The sequence below is a fragment of the Drosophila pseudoobscura genome, chromosome 3, assembly GCF_009870125.1.
Source record: "Drosophila pseudoobscura strain MV-25-SWS-2005 chromosome 3, UCI_Dpse_MV25, whole genome shotgun sequence".
NCBI lineage: Eukaryota > Metazoa > Arthropoda > Insecta > Diptera > Drosophilidae > Drosophila > Drosophila pseudoobscura.
The window spans coordinates 20,073,572-20,091,849 of record NC_046680.1 but is presented as its reverse complement, the minus strand read 5'-3'; the positions used below and the strand labels follow the sequence as shown (position 1 = coordinate 20,091,849).

At 48.2% G+C, this 18,278-nt stretch overlaps 3 protein-coding genes across 6 annotated transcripts; 1 reads left to right on the top strand and 2 right to left on the bottom strand.

Moving 5' to 3' along the window:
* Positions 1-195: 195 nt before the first annotated feature.
* LOC4805351 (putative ferric-chelate reductase 1 homolog) lies at positions 196-8,068 on the bottom strand. 2 transcript variants are annotated; one of them, XM_001361728.5, is made up of 7 exons: positions 7,916-8,068; positions 2,458-2,957; positions 1,902-2,397; positions 1,210-1,831; positions 1,036-1,148; positions 649-807; positions 196-583 (listed from the first exon to the last, which is right to left on the bottom strand). In XM_001361728.5, exons 2-7 carry the CDS (start codon positions 2,943-2,945, stop codon positions 464-466), a joined length of 1,998 nt encoding a protein of 665 aa, XP_001361765.4. In that variant the 5' UTR covers positions 2,946-2,957; positions 7,916-8,068; the 3' UTR covers positions 196-463. The 2 variants fall into 2 exon arrangements, with proteins under 2 accessions (XP_001361765.4, XP_033233653.1); XM_033377762.1 differs by lacking the exon at positions 7,916-8,068 and having other exon boundaries at positions 649-780.
* Positions 8,069-8,819: 751 nt separating this feature from the next.
* On the top strand, positions 8,820-10,098 carry RpS23 (ribosomal protein S23). Its single transcript, XM_001361727.4, has 3 exons — positions 8,820-8,928; positions 9,356-9,515; positions 9,764-10,098. The coding sequence occupies exons 1-3, from the start codon at positions 8,925-8,927 to the stop codon at positions 10,029-10,031; spliced, it is 432 nt and encodes a 143-aa protein (XP_001361764.1). The 5' UTR covers positions 8,820-8,924; the 3' UTR covers positions 10,032-10,098.
* A 3-nt stretch (positions 10,099-10,101) lies between these two features.
* Positions 10,102-18,278, bottom strand: Mgtor (nuclear basket protein megator). Of its 3 annotated transcripts, none has more exons than XM_033379173.1 (5): positions 18,053-18,278; positions 11,293-17,437; positions 10,925-11,241; positions 10,732-10,865; positions 10,102-10,520 (listed from the first exon to the last, which is right to left on the bottom strand). In XM_033379173.1, the coding sequence occupies exons 1-5, from the start codon at positions 18,201-18,203 to the stop codon at positions 10,236-10,238; spliced, it is 7,032 nt and encodes a 2,343-aa protein (XP_033235064.1). In that variant the 5' UTR covers positions 18,204-18,278; the 3' UTR covers positions 10,102-10,235. The 3 variants fall into 3 exon arrangements, with proteins under 3 accessions (XP_033235064.1, XP_033235065.1, XP_015040592.2); XM_033379174.1 differs by having other exon boundaries at positions 10,925-11,238; XM_015185106.2 differs by lacking the exon at positions 18,053-18,278 and adding an exon at positions 17,499-17,740.

The following is an 18,278-nucleotide window of genomic DNA, read 5'->3' as shown; positions in this document are numbered from 1 at the left end:
CTGCTCCAAATAATTGTAATAGTTTTTACAACTATATATATATATATATATATACTCGTACATAAATGAAATATATATAGAAGAAGAAAGTGCATCGAGAAACTGATACATGCCCCAGCAGCAGCCAGCACCAGCACCCAATGACACTTGCGGGATAGCTGATTAGAGAACGGGAATATAAACAAATTTAATGCATTTATGTTGGCTTGTTTTACTTTTATTAATAATAAATTATATAACATGTACTGAACGGCCGGGTGACACTTTGCGCCTAATTACACATAAAACAACATATAAAACGGTGTAGGGGAGAGGAGGGTCAGGAATCAAGGGTTAAACAATGAGCACACAAGGTTGTTACGAATATAGGCCATCGCAAATGGATGGGTAAGAGAGCGAATGAGAAAGGGTAGGAGAGCACTGTCTAACTCTACATCTTCCAATCCGATCCAGATTCAGGAGTCTAGGTTTTGCCCAGAAATTGTTCGATGGGAGCCAGCACCACCAGCAAAATCAGCACCACCACAAACAACACCAATACCACACCATAGACTCCCAGCAGCCCCTTACGCATGGCACCATACTGAAAGAGGGGAAACAAGAATACGTGTTATGCTTATATAGAAGATTAGAAGAACCTTGACCTACCGGTGCATCCATTTTGCGCTCCATTGTCATGCCATTGCGCATGGCGTGCTGTTGATGATGCGGCGACATTTCGCCCATCTGGAAGGTGTTAGCCCGCTGGCTGAGGTGTCGTTCCGAGGCCAATCCCGTAATCTGCCAATGATTCAAGCACAAGCCAATCTACACATTAATGGACATAGCCACGTTGCTCTTGTGGGACAATGGATGACATATGAATTAGTAGCAGATGAATGAGCGTTTAAGGACACAACTAGAACCTCTGTACAGGCAGGCAATGCAGGGAACCAAGATCTTGATAGAGATCTGGTTTGACTACTCTTTATACACTTTGGGGTCAAATGAAAGGGGTACACACAACCACCCTGGGGTATCAGTCGCTCTACTTACAGAGAATATCAGGTGGACGAGGACATGGACCACCACGAAGCTGACCAAAATCCAGTCCATCCATTCGGGCAGCTCAGCCTTTGGCAGTTTCACGGAAAAGAAGATGGTCACAACTAAAAGAGCAAAGAGCATGTTATTCCCAGATGAGTCAACTCTTCTGCGAGGAGTACTTACTGCCCAGGATGTGAGCTAGATTGCCGCCCAGCCAATGACCCCAGTTGAAATACGGCCGCTTCTTGTCATTGGGCCCGGGACGGAATAAAGCACCAATGGGCTGAAGGAAGCACAGGATCACGGTGATCAGGCCAATGATGGAGTGGGCATGCCACACCGCCCGCTTCAGCTCCACCCAGATGAGGATGTAGGCGGCTATTGTCAGCGACCAGGTTGTGACCATGAGCAGGCGATGCCACGCGAACCACTGGTCTTTGCCGCAGCTCTGGCTGCCCACCCACGTCTGCTTGAAGTAGCGGGCAAAGATGATGCCCAACGATGTGGTGCCGATCCAGGCGACGATCATGAAGGCGCCATGCAGCTGCACGAGGATTTTGCTCGAACCGCTCAGGTCCTGTACTTCGGCCAGGTTGATGGCCTTGCCCGAGGGCAGGCGACCAATGTCGTGATATCCCACACTGTTGTCCTTCAGACTGCTGCCGGAGGCCACCAGTAGATGGTACTGCTTCCTTCTCAGGTCAAAGGTGCGTCCCTGCACCACGGTAACGGGATCCCGCTCCACCTTGCAGTAGATCACACCATCCACAATCGAGGCATTCAGCAGACGAGCCGAGCTCTGGGGCTGCAAAGCAAAAGATAGCCATTCATAAATGGAACATTAGCCTGGGACTGTGGACTGTCCCACAACTTACCACGCTGGTCCTGACGGCGGCGTAGGGAGTGGCCGAGGTGAGGGAGGAATACATGACGACACGGCCATTCTCGGGAACACACTCGGTGGTCAGGTCCTCACCCATCTTGGCATCTTCCGAGAGACCCACTGCCACGTAGGCAGCATTGTTGCCCCTGCCAGACTGTAGTTCGAACTCGTAGATGTCCCCGCGTACTGTCACGGCGGCCACGGAGGTGCAGGTCTTGCTGTTCACACAGCCATCGGGAAATCCGAAACAGTTCTTGCTTACGCCGCAGCCATTGTAGAAGGGATCAGCGGTGGCTGCTGCCACAGCGCTCGGCGCCACGTAGTTGGGCGGCACATACGGTGCTCGAGTGGTAGGAAGAGCAGCTCCAAAGGCAGGCTGTGGAACAGCTGTGGGCAGTGGCACGGCACCCAGGTCACGCCTGACAATCTGTACAGGATTAGAGGGAACGCCCACCCAGAATTCACTGTACGATTGGGCAATCGTGGCACTGCGGAGGAGAGAAATTAGAGTTAGAGAAGTGGCTTCTTGAGAGGATCTCTCTACTCACTTGAAGACCACTTGGCCGAGGAAGTCCACCGGGGACTGCCACTCCAGGTAGACCTGCGGCTTGGGCCCCGCATTGCTGTGCGTTGCCGAGTTGTTCACGGAGTTCTCGCAGTTCATCAGCTTGACAGTGCCGTCGCGGGCCGGGCTGAACTGGCCGACAATCTGGTGGGGCGGATTGCGGTTGCGAGCCTGCACCATGAAGCCACCGAAGGTCAGACCCTCCGGCACTCCCGTGACATCCACGCGCACCGTCTGGCCCTGGCCCACCGTCGAGGCGGAGGTCTCCACGCTGAAGGGGGAGACACTGTTCTGGGGCAGCACACTGCCACCCGAATGGAACGGCAGCATTGTGTCGCACACCGTTTCCGGTGCACCTTGCGGCAAGCTCTGACTGGGCGCCAGCCAGGTAGCCATCACTAGCAGCGACATCGTCATCGCCAGCGCACTCCAGCCGAATCGCTCGCGGTCTCTCCGCACCGTCAGCGTCATCTTTTTGAGCACCTGTCGAGAAGACAATGTGAGTCAGAATATTAATCAGACAAGATGTTCGTTCTTTCGTTGGTTCGTTCGTTCATCGCTTCGCTTCTGGTGTAACCACGAGTGATCAGAAGCGAACCGAACCGTGTCCACGCTTCCGTCTGCACCCCGTCATACGCATCTCCACGTACTACCATTTCCATTTCTATAATTTGCCGACTGTTTAATTACCATGGCATAAATAATTGCACTGCCAACTTTGGCAAACAATGTCGCCCCCGCTTATCGGTGACACGTTTCCTGTGAACTGCCACCAGACAGCCACCGAAGAATTGCAAATGTATCTGCGAATATGTATCTGCTTATCTGGTTGTGTATCGCCACACTTGATGATAACTATCTTTCTCTATGACTATAGTCAATGAGGTACTATCAATGAAGCACTATAGAGTGGGGCCTCAAGTACCATAAGCAAATTGGCCAATAAAATGCTGAAATAGCTCTCTCTCTCTCTCTCTCTGATAGAAGCACAATAATACCTTGAAAGTTAACCTTAATCGTTTCATAATAGGTGGCAGAGTACCTTTCATATGAACTTGAGTTGAACAATTAATCCATATTTTGGCAAAACTTGTTATAAATCAGTTCTGCAGTTGTTAATGTTCATATAGTAGATTTCCCATGAAAGATCCTAAAAACTCAAACAAATATATCACCAAATTCCACTTCTTTCATGCCATATGCTTAAGAGTGCCTTAGATAAGCTCATTCATCGCCAAATGTTCCCAAACCCCATTAGAGTGTTAAATTGTGAGAGTTCAACCTAAATCAGATTCATGCATATTCAAAGTATCATATAATTACGAATGCTACACTGACAGCAGACGGTAGTCATATCGGGACAGATTGGGCCTGACGTTAGGGGTAAGTACATATATTTAGAGGAGAGAGGGCCACCGTATCGTTTAACACCATTTAACTATCAGTTAGTTGGCCACTCAATGCTTATCACTGTGGAGCTCGTCAGGCACCGCTGCGTATACGTAGTGCCCACTACATAGTACAGTAAATCGAGTCGGCGATTAGTGGTTTAGTTTAGCGGTGTAATAAATTAAGCGTTTACTGCGCTTAAGCAAATTACTTAATTATTTTTAGTGGCCGACAATTGTCAGGCGAATTTATGGTGCTTTTTTTGCAGGTGGGTGCCGAGCCAGTGCCATATTATCGAGGTCAGTTCCCCCAGAATGACTCAGAACGTGACTTTTGATTTCGCTTGTGGCCGTGTCGGGGTCCAAGCCAGATCAATAAGGAAGTGAGAGACGCCGCGGGAGTGAAACGACCGCAGCATACAAAACCACTATGTATAGTGGATTTTCCCATGTGCCTACATGATCGGCATTCTGATGAATTCAGGCTATGATTCATCTAAAGCGAAGGCGAAAAACGTGTATGCATATCCCGCTCTGATTTTGTCGCTCCCCTCTCTTGGAATAACAAGAATTCGAATTGAACTTGAATTTGAAAACATTTGCGATTAACCTTGAAGTGTTTACCTTTTCATTATACTATATACTATCTTTATACGAGCTTGTATGTATCTGGCTTTAAATGCGTTTTAATTTTTGTAAAATGAATTCCTTCGCCTTTCTTTGAAATGCCAGCAAAATGCTAATTGAAGCTCGCCCCAAGCTTCGGCTTTAGCTCGATATAGTCATTGTTTAGACCTTATTTTTGTTTTTTGGTTATTTTTTGTATATATTCGCGCCATATAAGAACCGCACAATGAGCGCTCACTTTTTATGCGTTCGGACCTTGAAAGTCAAATTTATTGATTGTGAATGATTTATCTAGAAAACATCACATTCACATTCAGAGACCCAGACCTTTACTGACAGACGAACATGGCCGATAGGGCCGCCACCACGTTCGTCGTCATACTGTGGAAGGTAAAGTGAAAACCTGAAAAATTTCACCTGGCCCCAAAACGGCCGCAGCCATAACAATAAATGCTTTCCATTAAATTCTTGGCACATTAATAAGTGTTTTGGCCATATAGCCATTGGCCCCCCAGCTCCCATTCGCTACGGCTTGGCTTGGTTGTTAAGCTTTTGTTTTGTGAACGTGAGACAAAACTGATTAGCGACTTTTCCACAACAAATACACAACAACAATGAGCCATTATGTGGGCTCCTACACTTGGCTCTATCATGCTTATTATATGGTATATGTCTGTATATATGAATTTGTATATACCCATACTATGTGGTGTGCTCGCTCCTCGATAGAGGTTGTCATGCCCTTGTTAAAAAGCCAGTTTTCAGACTGGTAAAACAAAAAATAGTCGCAATTTGAATGCTGTCAGTGTACGAGTACACACAACGTTTGCTATAGGCATATTGTACACGCGGATTGTACAGATCTAAGAAACATTAAGCTTTTCATCTGACAGCACCACTCTAATGGCTTTGATCAATATTAAAAGTTGGAAATTTTGTAGACCCAAAAGATCAATGTGGATCAGAGCAAGGAGATAAATGAATTGCGACTGGGCAAAAAATAAAATAGGAATCGACGAATTTACTTAATCGAAGCGAGATATATTGTCTTCTCGATCGGAAAGAGAGAGAGTCTTAGAGAATCTATAGATATTAACTGCATTAATCTGCTGACGCGGCTCACACGCGGTGTTATGCTGCGCAGCGACTGTGTCCCAACCTTCTTAAACCACATTGCCGATGCTGCGCCTCTTCGGTGTTCTGTTACGAGACGCGGCCCATTTGGTCCACTTAAGGATGTTTACGCTGGCAAAATACCCGACTGGATCGGATAAGTTACATATTTAATTTGAGAGCACTCTAATTAGATACCACCCTCTGAATGTCGCGTGAAGTTCTGGAGTGTCGTTAAGTAGTAGTAGTTCGGTGACAAATATTGATACGATTTCTTTGGCTTTATCATGCTCCCGGATAAAACTATCCAATTCAATAAATATGCCTCTATCTAGCTGTTTTTTTGTTTATCAGCCATAAAATAGTGAGGGGCTTGGAAGTTCCCAGCTCGTAGACATTTTGTAGCACACGCCAAGCTATTGACCCCACGCTAGAGCCAAGGGTGGGGATGTGACTGGGTATAGGATGGGGTTCGGTCAAGGTGGGCTAACAATTTTCTTTGCTGTGGCAATTGCTGGTCATTGCAAGGCAATCTTAACCGGACATCGCGTGCCACGAATTGTGTAAACTGGGTTAACACTCGCTTGCGTTCGCTTTTCCAGGGAGTACCCAAATATACAACAGGGAGGGTTTGTCATGGGGTTAGAGCTATAATTTCAAGGAGGTATGTACATATGTATTCCATCCATTCTATGCCTGGCAGATTGATCAACATTTGCTGCTTGTGTGTACAGGAGGAAAACTCGAAGTGGCATGTGTCAGGGGGCTTCTAGCTTCTTGATGGGTATCGTCGTTCTTTCTGGGAAAATTAATTTCAAACCTCCCGTTGATAAAAGTCTATAACCAATTTTACATTGTTTATGCATAGGTATGTATATGGTGAAGTTTAATTGGAAATTCGAACTAGAAGCGACAGTTTCCGATTCAAACCCAATTCCCAATAGAAAAAGGGATATGGAATAACAAATCCATGATTCAAAAATAAAACCGCACTGAGAGCTGAACAGGTGTACACTGGTTCGGAAAATGGGAAAACTATGTCACACGTGTAGAACCGGCTGAGAAAAGACCTCCACTGTTCCGTCATGATATTGATTTGATTTGATGAATGTGCATACATAAACTAGCAATTAGATGACATCATGTAGTAGATCAGAGAAGGTACGTACATATGCGCATACGAGAGCATTCAAGGAAAACTTGTAACGACACACATAAAAGTGAAGCCAAAAGCAATTGGATGTGTCGTTAATTACAACAGTATTTGTCTGTTGAATAGTACTACGGGGGATAGAAAGCGAGTGTCACAGTTGATTAATCAACGGAGCTAGGTATTGCATAAAGGAAAAACACAAACACACAAGTGTGCCAATTTCTGGTGGGCAGCGTCACGTCCAGAGATAAAGACATCCAGCTCCACGCCCTCTTTCCAGGTACTTGCTTTTTAGCGTCTTGTGCTCTATTGCATTCCATTCCATTTCGTTTTCATTGCCTATACCTTCTCCCAGTCTTCGTCGATCCCCTGTTTACATCACCAACTTTTGGGGACTGCGCAGGCGCAACGACTGACATCACTCACTTGACAATGGATCGCATCAGGTCTTATTTTTACACTCTCGCGTAAAAAGTTGTTTAATTAATTACTATTTTCCCATTGTATTAGAAGAGTTGCACTAAGCTGTGCCATTGAAATTGAAATGCCTTGTGGATCTATGTATGCAGCTGGGGTCTGTGATCTCACACACCTTCCCAGGCTCTCAGAGCCACTCTCACACAGCATCGTATCATTCACACATTGTTGAGGAACCGGTTCCAGCGTACGAGTACATGCGACATAGTTGAGGTAGAAAGAAACAACCGACACAGACACAGTTTTTTTTTCCATATTTATTTTTGCGCGAGTCTCGCGCTCACACTCTTCGTACCCCCAGCACCTTAGGAATTTTTATGAACTGAAGCCTAGTAAACTTGAAACAAGTTGTTTTCCAATTAGCATGATCACTTTTCGATCTCATCCAATGGAAGCATCGAAGATTCCTCTCAAATATTGGCAGTGGGTGTGGCAGTTTTGTGTTAGTTTTCCAGTTTAACTTCACTTTCTGTGGGATGGAGTAGAGTAGATCTACATATTTGCATATTGCATGCCATTCCTAAAATGCTTGCACACTTTGTTGTGGCTGTGCAACGGCACACCTGTGCCCCAGCGTTTTACCGCGGCAATCGGCCTGTGGTACATAGAACATGCCACAGGCGGGCACAAAACACCATTTATTGCAAATAACTTAAAACTCGTTTGTCAAAGCACGCACTAACCTAAAATTTCTGTTAAAAAACGTTAAAAATAACTCCAAGCTCCGTGCGTATACTTCTCTGTGGAAGTTTTAACCGCTTTTGCGCCGTAACCGAACCGAAAGCAACGCGATACCGCCAACGACTGTGTGGGGCTCAGTGGGGCCATCGGGCCTTGGCAGTAACTGGCCTGGCGAGCTCCCCAAACAGCGCAATGAACGTTGCCGAGAAAAGAAATTTTAGATTTTCATAAAATATGTATTTATTCTGATGGAAAATTGCATTCTTTTATTTCATAATTTAAAATCATGATTTTGAAATAATTTGGTTTAAATTTTAACAGGCTACAACGAATACCATCATTATTTGTTTCCATTGCTTGCATGCACATCAAAATCGATACCAGGAATGCCCGTAATGGTATATTTTTTTCTCTAGGCAGAGTGTGGCCAAGTGTACGTTAAACTGTCCGTTAAAAATTCAAATTTTGTATGAGAGATCTGACGCAGGAGGAGGACTATGATGAAACAAGTGTGTACAGTCTATGGGCTCTTCTTGATCTGAACATTTAAATTTTTCCATTACAGGGCTCACAAATTAGAGTAGGCAAAACAAAAAATCTTTATATTTATGCTTCGAGATAAAGATTTAGGACTCTTTATGAATAGCAAAATCGAGGAATATGATTTTCGATCGTGGAAAAATAGCGATAAGCCCAATGTTTGGTATTTGTATGGTAAGTGGAGTGGATTTAGATACCACTTCTAGCTCACACACCTTGCACATTTTAAAACTTTTCACAGTATTTTCCATTATTTTTTAAGACGCGTTAGTATTCGTCGGTATATTACGGTATATTTTTAAAACGACACAGTATATTTTGGTTTATTTCTGAGGGTCGGACGGTATATTTTGCCGATAAGTCCGATAAACACTGCAATAGAGCTGTCAAACCATCGATAGTGCCGTCGATAGTCAAATATGTCTTCCTCTTTCTTTTATTTCCGCCACAGCCTGAGATAGTTGAAAAATCATGGGTGAGTTGTCAAAAAAGAGTAGTTTTTATGTGAAACAAGCCAATTGTGTCGCAAAACAGTGTACAAATGGAGTTGTAAATGTCGGGCGGCTAAAAGAGTAAGTGAATTTATGTTGGACAACCTGAGAGACTTGGTGCTCTCAAAAAGTTGAAAGAGTTGGGATTTTGCGTATGCAAAAATCCGTTGAAATCGAATGAATCGTGCAAACTTATGGCCTACGATCTGGCTTTGACAATGGAACACACCTCAACGCAGCTATTGCAAGTGATATTTAGCGATAATAGTCTTTTAAATGAAATTTGCAACTATTCATTCGATCTAACCTCACAAAGTCAAAGCCGACTAAACTGTCATTTGTTTACATTGTGTTGCCGCTCTCGATGCCATAGTGAACCTCGATTTAATCCAATTAATTGAATGTTTTCAGGCAAACCAAGAGGTCTGCGCACAGCCAGAAAGCATGTGAACCATCGTCGCGACCAGCGTTGGGCCGACAAGGACTACAAGAAGGCTCATTTGGGCACCAGATGGAAGGCCAATCCCTTCGGCGGTGCTTCCCACGCCAAGGGTATTGTGCTCGAGAAAGTGTACGTACGGTGGTCTCAGAACATCTCAAAAGTGTTTTCCTAGGTGTGCCGAAAGAAGCGGCGTCTTGACGCCTCGCAGTATATTTTTGTGTTTTGTTGTGTCTGAAACGCAAATCACAGGATTATACTGTGAGATGCTGGGCGTGCTATCAGAGAGTGTGAACGGAACCCAAGTGTATTTTGTATTTCATTAGGAAAGTGTATCTAACAAATATATTCTAATCCACTCCCTATTTGTTTAATTGCAGTGGCGTTGAAGCCAAACAGCCCAACTCTGCCATCCGCAAGTGCGTGAGGGTGCAGCTCATCAAGAACGGAAAGAAGATTACCGCTTTCGTGCCCCGTGACGGTAGCTTGAACTACATCGAGGAGAACGACGAAGTCCTGGTTGCCGGTTTCGGTCGTAAGGGTCACGCCGTCGGTGATATTCCCGGTGTGCGCTTCAAGGTTGTCAAGGTGGCCAACGTCTCTCTGTTGGCTCTTTACAAGGAGAAGAAGGAACGCCCAAGATCTTAATCTTTTTCCAGACACAGAGTTAGGGTTTTACAAAACTAAATAAAAAAAGAAAATTACAAAAAGGCAATGATTTCAATTTGATTGGCTTTATTTTAATTTCTTTAAATGTAGCTTTTAAATATAAGTGAATGTAGGAGAATCGGCGTTCGCTGCCAGACATGTCAGCACACTGTCGTCTGGGGATTCGCCGGAATCTGGTTCCTGCTAGTATCGTCCGGGGTTGTTGTTGAAGTTGTTTGCCGGTGGTCGACGAGAGCGAGGGCCGCGGGTGCGGGTACCGCGGGGGTGGTTGTATCCACGGTTACTGGAGGAACCTTGATCTTGCATGTTGGCATTGTTTTGCCACACAATGCGTGATCGATTCTGGTTCGAATTTTGATTTCCACGCGCCCCGCGAACCCTACGGTTGTTGTTTGGCATACCACTGCGCAACGTGCGATATCGCGTGTTGTCCGACGGGGACGTGGCCTCGGCTTCGCGTCCCTCCTCCTTTAAAGAGAATAGATCGTGTTAAAATGTTGGTCAGCAGCGAATAGGGGATGGTATAGTTAGTAGCAAATATGGGCAAGGACTTTAACAACAACTGATGTTAGTCGCATTCCAATTATCGCATGCAGTCAGGAGTTTCACCAACCTGAAACCACGCCATGGCTACTAGTCAGAGATTACGCTATCTTTGGTAAAAGCGCGTCCTTCTTACCTCAACACCCACGGTCTGCTTCTCACCCTCTGAGGAGACTCCATCTGTGCCCTCGTTGGCTTCAGCCGAACCGCCTTCCGCCTGATTGGGCTGGTTATCGGTTAGCTCAGACTGGCTTGTGCCTACATTTTGGTCTGCAAAAGTGAACAGGTTATCTTTATATCCCAATCGAGGATGGCCTGCATCTGCTTACTCTCATTTGCGAGCTGCTGAGAGTCTTCACCCTGGCCAGGGTCCAGCGTCTCCTCGGCAAAGGCTTCGTCAGCCTCACAGATATCTTCTGCTCCGCCCAAGTCACTCTCGCTTGGTTGCTTGTTGGCATCGGCAGCGTTGCTTTCGGCTGCCTCGTTTGGCTTCTGGGGTAATGTGGCTGCTGCGCCATCACCACTTGGCCCAGCACTCTCGTCGGGAGCCACTGCTGCGGTTCCATCTACCTCTGCTGTCTCCACACGAACTGGCTGCTCACTAAAGTTGGACACTTGCGGGGAACTGACAATTTCCACGGAGCTACTGGGAAGGATTCTATTACACTCTGTATGAAGACATTAGTTTCCGACTTACCTCTCTGTACGCCGAGATGCTGCCGAAGATGTAGAGGCGACCGCCTGCTTCCATGGGGAGGTCTCGGCTTGTGGCAATTTTGCAGGATTCGAAGAGTCTCCGCTGCCACTGGTGATAGCCTGGCTTTGGTTGTTCTCCTGGGTAGAGGCAGAGGCAGCCACTACTGCCGCACCTGCTTGGTTGTCCAGCAATTGGCTCTCCTCTTGGACCTGAAGTTGCTGCTCCTCAATATCCACCTCGTTATTGTCTTGAGGATCGGACGGCATTTCGTTCTCATCGTCTGCACCCTCGTTGTCCATATCGTTGTCCTGCTCGTAAGAATCCTCGTAGCCCTCCTGATCGGCCTCGCCACCATCGACGGGGCCGTCATCAGCATCCGCCAAGACATCGTCCTCATCATCAGAGTCCACCACCTGAATGTCATCCTCCTGATCTCGCTGCGACGAGGTTGGCATCTGATCTACGTCCATCCCGGAGTCTCCAATGTGAGTGGCGGACAGCTCTTCGCTGTGCATAGGAGTACGCAGCCGCTTCATCTTCTCGGGGACCCCATCTTCTGTATTGGTGGAGTCACCTTCCACGTCGCGAGGACGTTTGATGCCAATGGATGAACAGCCAGCCTGAGTGGTGGTCACATTGCTGCTGGACGGCGTGTGTCTGCTGTGACTGCTGACTACCGTCGACGAGCTGCTGCTGCTGCCAGAAGTGCTGGGCTGCTGGCTCTGGTTGTTCGCATCCTGGACACTTGGCGCAGTCGGATTCGGAGTGGAGGTCGATGTCGATGTGGAAGTAGAAGTCGACGAAGAGCCCTCTACGCGTGGCGATACCAAGGCCACGACCTGCTGCTGAGACCCTCCTGCAAATAGCTGCGAATCGTTCTGCTGTGGATGCTGAACGCTTTCCGCCTCTTGGGAACTCTCGGCGGCGGAGGTGGCTCCCATCGGTGGAATGGCGGCCACCGCTACAGCCGCCGAGCTGGTCGACGGCATGTAATCTGTGTGCGAAGATGTGGGCGATGAGGAAGCCATCGACTCCAAGGCTCCACTGCCTGTGGTGTGAACCTGCTGCTGCGGGGGAACTAGGGCAGTGTTGGCCACGGCAGAGCTGCTGCCACTGGCCGATGCAGATGTGGTAGAGGTCGATGACGAGGATGTCGAAGCACTGCCCGCCGACGGCTGCTGGCTGGTGGGCAGGATGGCAGCCGTCCGGCTGTTCTGCACGGAGATAGGTCTGATGCTGGCCAAGGGTGTCTCCCCGCCACGCCAGGGGGTGACAGTAGCCGACTGCTGCACTGTGGCCGACCCCGACATGGGCTTCACATTGGCAGTGCGTGGTGATGAGGACTCTGATATATTTCCCTTCTCCGCGACAGAGCTCGTAGAGGGCTTGGTCGACTGCTGGGAGCCCAGTTGACGCTGGAGTTGATTGATGCGCATGTGCAGCGCCTCGTTCTCGCGAGTGAGCCGCAAGTTGACCTCCTTGTTTGCGGCAATATTCTCCTGCAGCTCCTTCTCCAGGCGGGCGACGGTCTCGTCGTATTGGGTCTTGTTGCTGGCTAGGGTAGCCTCCTGATTGACCAGATCCGTTCTGGCCATTGTAAGGTCTTGGATGAGCTTGTCCACCTTTACCTTGTGATCCTGACGGGCGGCATTGGAATCGGTTTCGGGCTCAGTCAGGCGTTTCTTGAGAGCATCGTTTTCCGTGGTCACCTTCTCCAGCTCCTCCTTGGCGGCTCTATACTGGTTGCCAACTTCTTCCAGCTCGGAGCGAACCTTCTCCAGGTCGGCACTGATGTCGGCTCCCCCCTGTTGCGCCTGGAGAGTCACGTAGCTATCCCTGTAGCGCTTGGCCACCTTACGCAAGGCCAACTCCTTGCTGTCCTTATCCTGCAGAGCCTTCTCCTTCGTCTCCAGGTCATCGGTGGCCTTCAGCAGTTCCTCTTCCTTCTGCAACAGTCGGTTCTTCAGCTCCATGATGTCCTGCGACTGGCGTGTGTTTGCCTGACGGAGATTTATTGACTCTTCCATCTGTTTCTTACGGGCCTCGTCTAGGGCTTGCACTTTTCCTGTCAGCGCTGGCAGCTCTGACCTCAGGGAGCCAATCTCTTCGTTTTGTTTCTTGCTAAGTTCCCTTTCAGCCGTGAGCTGCTTGGCTAGGTTTTCGCGCTCTGTCTGAATCCGCTTAAACTCCTCTGGATTGCGATTGCTCTTCTCCACCAAGACATTGGCTCGCTGACGCCATTTGACGGCCTCGGTGCGAAGCGAGGTGTTCTCCAAATTGAGTTCTTCGATCTTCGATGTTAGCTCCTTGTTGCCGCATTGAAGCGGGAACAGTTCCTTTTCCAAACTCTGGATGCGGCTAGTCAGCTCCGTCACGCGCTGTGTGAGACTGTTTCGCTCCTCTCGCAGGATGCGATTGCTATCTGTGATGGCGTTCAGGGTCTCGATCTTGCGCAACACCTCGGCGTGCTTAGAGGTCGAAACCACGTCGGTCTGGTTCCTGGAGCGTTCTTGGTTTAGACAGGCATTCAGCTCGTCCACCTTCTTCTGCTGAATGGTGAGCTCCGACGCTAGGCGTGCATTCTCAGCCTTTACAATGTCCAGCTTTGCCACACATAGATCCTTTTCGTGGCGCAGGAACTTAATGATCTTCAGGAGCTGCTCGTTGCTGCGGATCTCCTCTACAGCCATGCCGGAAATGTTGAGACTTTGGTCTGCATCCATAGTCAGAGATTCGTTAAGAATCGAACTGTTCTGACCCTGACCCGAACCCGACTGACTCAAGGCCGTCAGCTTTGTGGCCAGTGCTTCAATCTGATCGTGCAAAGTCGCATTCAGAGCATTCAAGTCGGCCACGCGCCTGTCCGACTCCTCTTTCTCCTTCTCCAGAAGCGTCTGGGCCTCGGCGTTCGACTTGACCAGGGCGTCGTGGGCGGCCTGCAGCGATTCCCGTCCCGTCTTCAGCTGGTTCAGCTCGTCCCTCAACTTGAAGTTGTCAGTCTTCAGACTGGTAAGGTCTTGGATGTCGGTGGAGTGCAAGACCATTTCGTGGGCATACTTTACTTCCACTTCGTGCAGAGACTCGGCCAGCGTCGTGTTCTCAGATCGCAAAGTGCGGATTGTGCGACCCGATTCGGTGAGCTTCTCAAGAACAGTCTTCAGCTCATCCTGGGAGGCCTTGACCTGATCTGTCTGGTTTATGGTCCTGCTCTGTTCGGTGACATTCGAGAGCATGGCCTCGGCCTCCAGTTCGTCGATGCGTGCCCTGAGCTCGCCCTCGGCGTTCTTCCATTTCTTCATCTCATCCTCGTGATTGGCCACCATCTCGGAGTGCAGCTCGTGCAGGCGCTTGACTTCGGCCTCGGCAGACTGTGACATCTTGTAGAATTGCTCGCCATGCGCCCGCAACGAGTTCAGCTCCTTCTTGAGCGATTCAATCTCAACCGCAGCCTGGTTGTACTTGAGCTCGAATTCTCGGGCCCTTTTGTTGGCTGACGTTACGGGATTCTCATTCATCGAGGGCGTCAGGCTCTCCTGCAGTTTCTTGCTCAGATCGTTCACCTGAATCGTCTTTTGGGCAAGCTCCTCGCGGACACTTACGAGCTCTGCTTTCCACTTCTCGGCTTGCTGCTTCTCTTCGTCCTTCAGCTTGATGGCAGTCTCGGTTTGGCGCTTGAACTCGTTGACAGTCTCTTGGAACTTTTCCTGCTCCTCCTGCTGGTGACGTCGCTGGGCAGCCAGCTCTCGAGCTGCATCATCTAGCCGCTGCTCGAGGCGCAAGCGTCCCTCAGTTTCAGATCTCTCGATGTTGGACTTGATAAGCTCCAAATTGTTGAGCAAAAGCGACTGGCTTTGGTGCTCCCGACGGAAGCTCTCCTTCTCGATCTGCAGACGGGCGGACGAGTCCTTTAAAGAGCGGTTCTCCTGCCGCAGATTGTAGGCCTCTGCTTCGGCGGCAGCCGACTTTTTGTGGGCCGCCAGTGTTTCATCCTTGAGTAGGTGCATGGTCTGCTCGTGCTTGATGATAGTCTTTTCGTAGTTCCTGTTTCGATCCTCAAGGGCCGATATCTGCTTTTTGAGCGCCTCAATGTTCCTGTTTAGTATATCGATCTGCTCTTTCTGGAAATCGGTGGCATTCAGCAGCTTGCAGTTGTTGGATGTCAGCTCGCGAACTTCCTTGCGCATCGAATCGAACTGTTCGTGGGCCAGAGCATCGTTCTTTCGCTTCTCGCTAGTGTAGTATTCGTAATTCTCCTTGAGCGATGCGTATTTGTTACTCTCCTCCACCAACTGCTTCTCCAGACTGTGTATGCGCTGCTCCAGCTTCCTGACCTCTTCCTTAGTGTGTTCTGCGGCCTTTGCCGACGTGTTCAGAGTAATAGATTCGCTAACATCCATATCCGCAGCCGAATCATCTAGATTGACGGTCTGACGACCCTGTCTCTTTTGGGCAGCAAAGAAATACTTCTGGTAGCGCTCACACTTGGAGCTTAAAAGATTGAGCGCATTGTTCTTCTCCGTGAGCTGCTCTTCCAGCAGGGAACACCTTTCTTGGGCCCTCTTGACACACTCTGTGTTCATTTCCAACTTTTCCGTATCTCTTTCTGTTTCTTGCTCATCCATTGTCTGCGCTAGCTGGCGCGTCAACTGCAAGAGTTTCTGGTTCTGTGCCTGCAATTCGACGATCGAATCAAAGGTGACTAGCTGATCGGTAATGACGTCGAAATTGGTTGATTGGCTCGTGCTATCTCCCGACCTGTTGTGATTTACGTGGGGGACTCCTGCACGCAGGCAATTCAGCTCGTCCAGAAGCGTGCACACCTGCCGCCCGAGGTCCTTCGTTGATTTTTCCAGCAGCTGGTTGCTCTTTGTGATGGATTTCAAGTCGAAAATTGCCCTCTCCAGTGTCGCCTCGGCGCATTGTTTCTTCTCAAATAATTCATCCCGCTCCGGGATGATATGGTCGTAGGCTTCTTTCAAATTTTCGAAATCAATACGCAGCTGCTCAATCTCAGGGGCACGCTCTTGGATCTCCTTATACATGGACTCCATGTGCAGCTTCATTTTGGAATTATCGAGATTTGCTAGCTCCAGCTCGTCGAGGGCCTTGACATACTTCAAGTACAGTTCGGTGATCGTGAAGTCGGGATGGATCACCCGACTGGCAACAGCCGCACTCGGAGACAGCTTGTAGATTGCCTCCTCCAGACTTTGACCCTTGGCGTGAGCCAGTAAGCGATTTGCCTCGGAGATTTCCTTTCTTAAATCCGTTATTGTTGCATCGCGTTCTGCTAGCTCAGAGCTGTGCTGTTGCTTTGTGGAACTCAGCTCGGCCTCTACCTTGTCGTGCTGCTCAGTCACTTCGCTCAGCATGCGTTTCATCTCCGCGATGCCTTGCAATAGCTCGTTCTTGTCCGCCTGATTCTGCTCCTCTGTGCTCTTGTAAATTTCAAAGAGCTTGTTCTTGGCATCGAGCTCGTTCTTTAAGGTGGCAACGTACTTTTCTGATGCCATGGACTGCTTGTAGGCGTTGCTGGTCAACTCCCCTATCTTCTCGTTCAACTGGCCAACAACCTCCACGACCTGGGCATGCTCGGCCTGCAGTATTTGAAGTGCATCGCACTTCTCCCTCAGACTGTTCTCCAGCTGGATTGTGTTCAGGGAGTTCTCTCTGCGGATGTTCTGCAGCTCGCTGTTGTTGCGGTTAAGATCGCTGTTGAGCAACCGAATCTCATTTTGCAGCAAAATGCGCTCGTTCTCGATACGCTGCTCTTTCGTCTGTAGAGCCACCTCTTTGCTTTGGATCTCGTCTACGCGCGCAATGGCTTCGCATTTGGCAGAGATGGCGTTGCTCAACTGCTGACGATAGCTGTGCAGATCCTCTTTCAGGCGTTCTAGCTCCGCATTCTGACGTTCTATCAACGTCAATAGCGAGTCACGCTCCTCAATTATACTGTTCTTCTCCTGCCTGAAGGAGGACGCGATCTGCTCGTTGCTTCGGACAGTCTCCAGCAGATGATCACGCTCTGCGGAAACTTGGTCCAGTTGGGCGCGCAGCTCATTGACATTTTGATCGAAATTCGACAACTTCACCTTATAATCCTCGACCGCGTTCTGCAACTCCTCCCGCTTTTCTTCAGATTCGGCTAAGGAAAAAAAGATTTAATGAAAATTAACATATGCTTGTATAGCTGCTAAACAACTCACTGAGCCGGTGGGCAGCAGCGCGTTCTTTACAATATTCCCCGAAGAACTGGTCGATATATTTCTGCAGTTTTGTCTTCATGCCGGCTGGCAATTGCTCCAGCTCCTCCCGAGAAAACACATTTGCTAATCTCTGTGGACCACTGAGTTTCATGCTGACGACTATTTTACCAACTTTTGTTAGTTAGCTTTATTGCAAAATTTTTTTGAATCACAAAAAACAAAAAAAAATCCGTCTGTCAAATTTCAGTGTTACCCCCGCCAGCAGAAAAATACCAAAACTAGTAGCCATTGTGTAAAGCTATATATGAATAAATATTAAAACAAAAATGTATGCCTAGTAGGCATTGCCTACGCATATGCACTAACTTTAACCACACTGAATTGATTTTGGCTATATCCTCCATTTTTTTTGAGACACAGCCACAGACTTTTGGCTAGCCGCCGGCAAACCTCCCTCCAGTGCTTTGCAAAATTCGAACACAATGTCATCGGCAACCATTGTAAATGTTTAAACATACACTATGCATTCTAGTTTTTGCGAATGCTACACTTACCTAAACGATTAGCCGCCGCACGATTCTTGCAGTACTCATCTCCAAACTTTTCAATGTACCCCGACAACTTCTTTTGCAAGTTCTTCGGCACGAGATTTAACTCGTCGGGTTTAAGTATGTGGTCCAACGATTGTGGACCGCGAAGATCCATTTTCGCAGTAGATGTTTGTTTAATAAATGCACTCAAACTATACTTTTTAAATGGAAAATAAATAAAATTATCTCG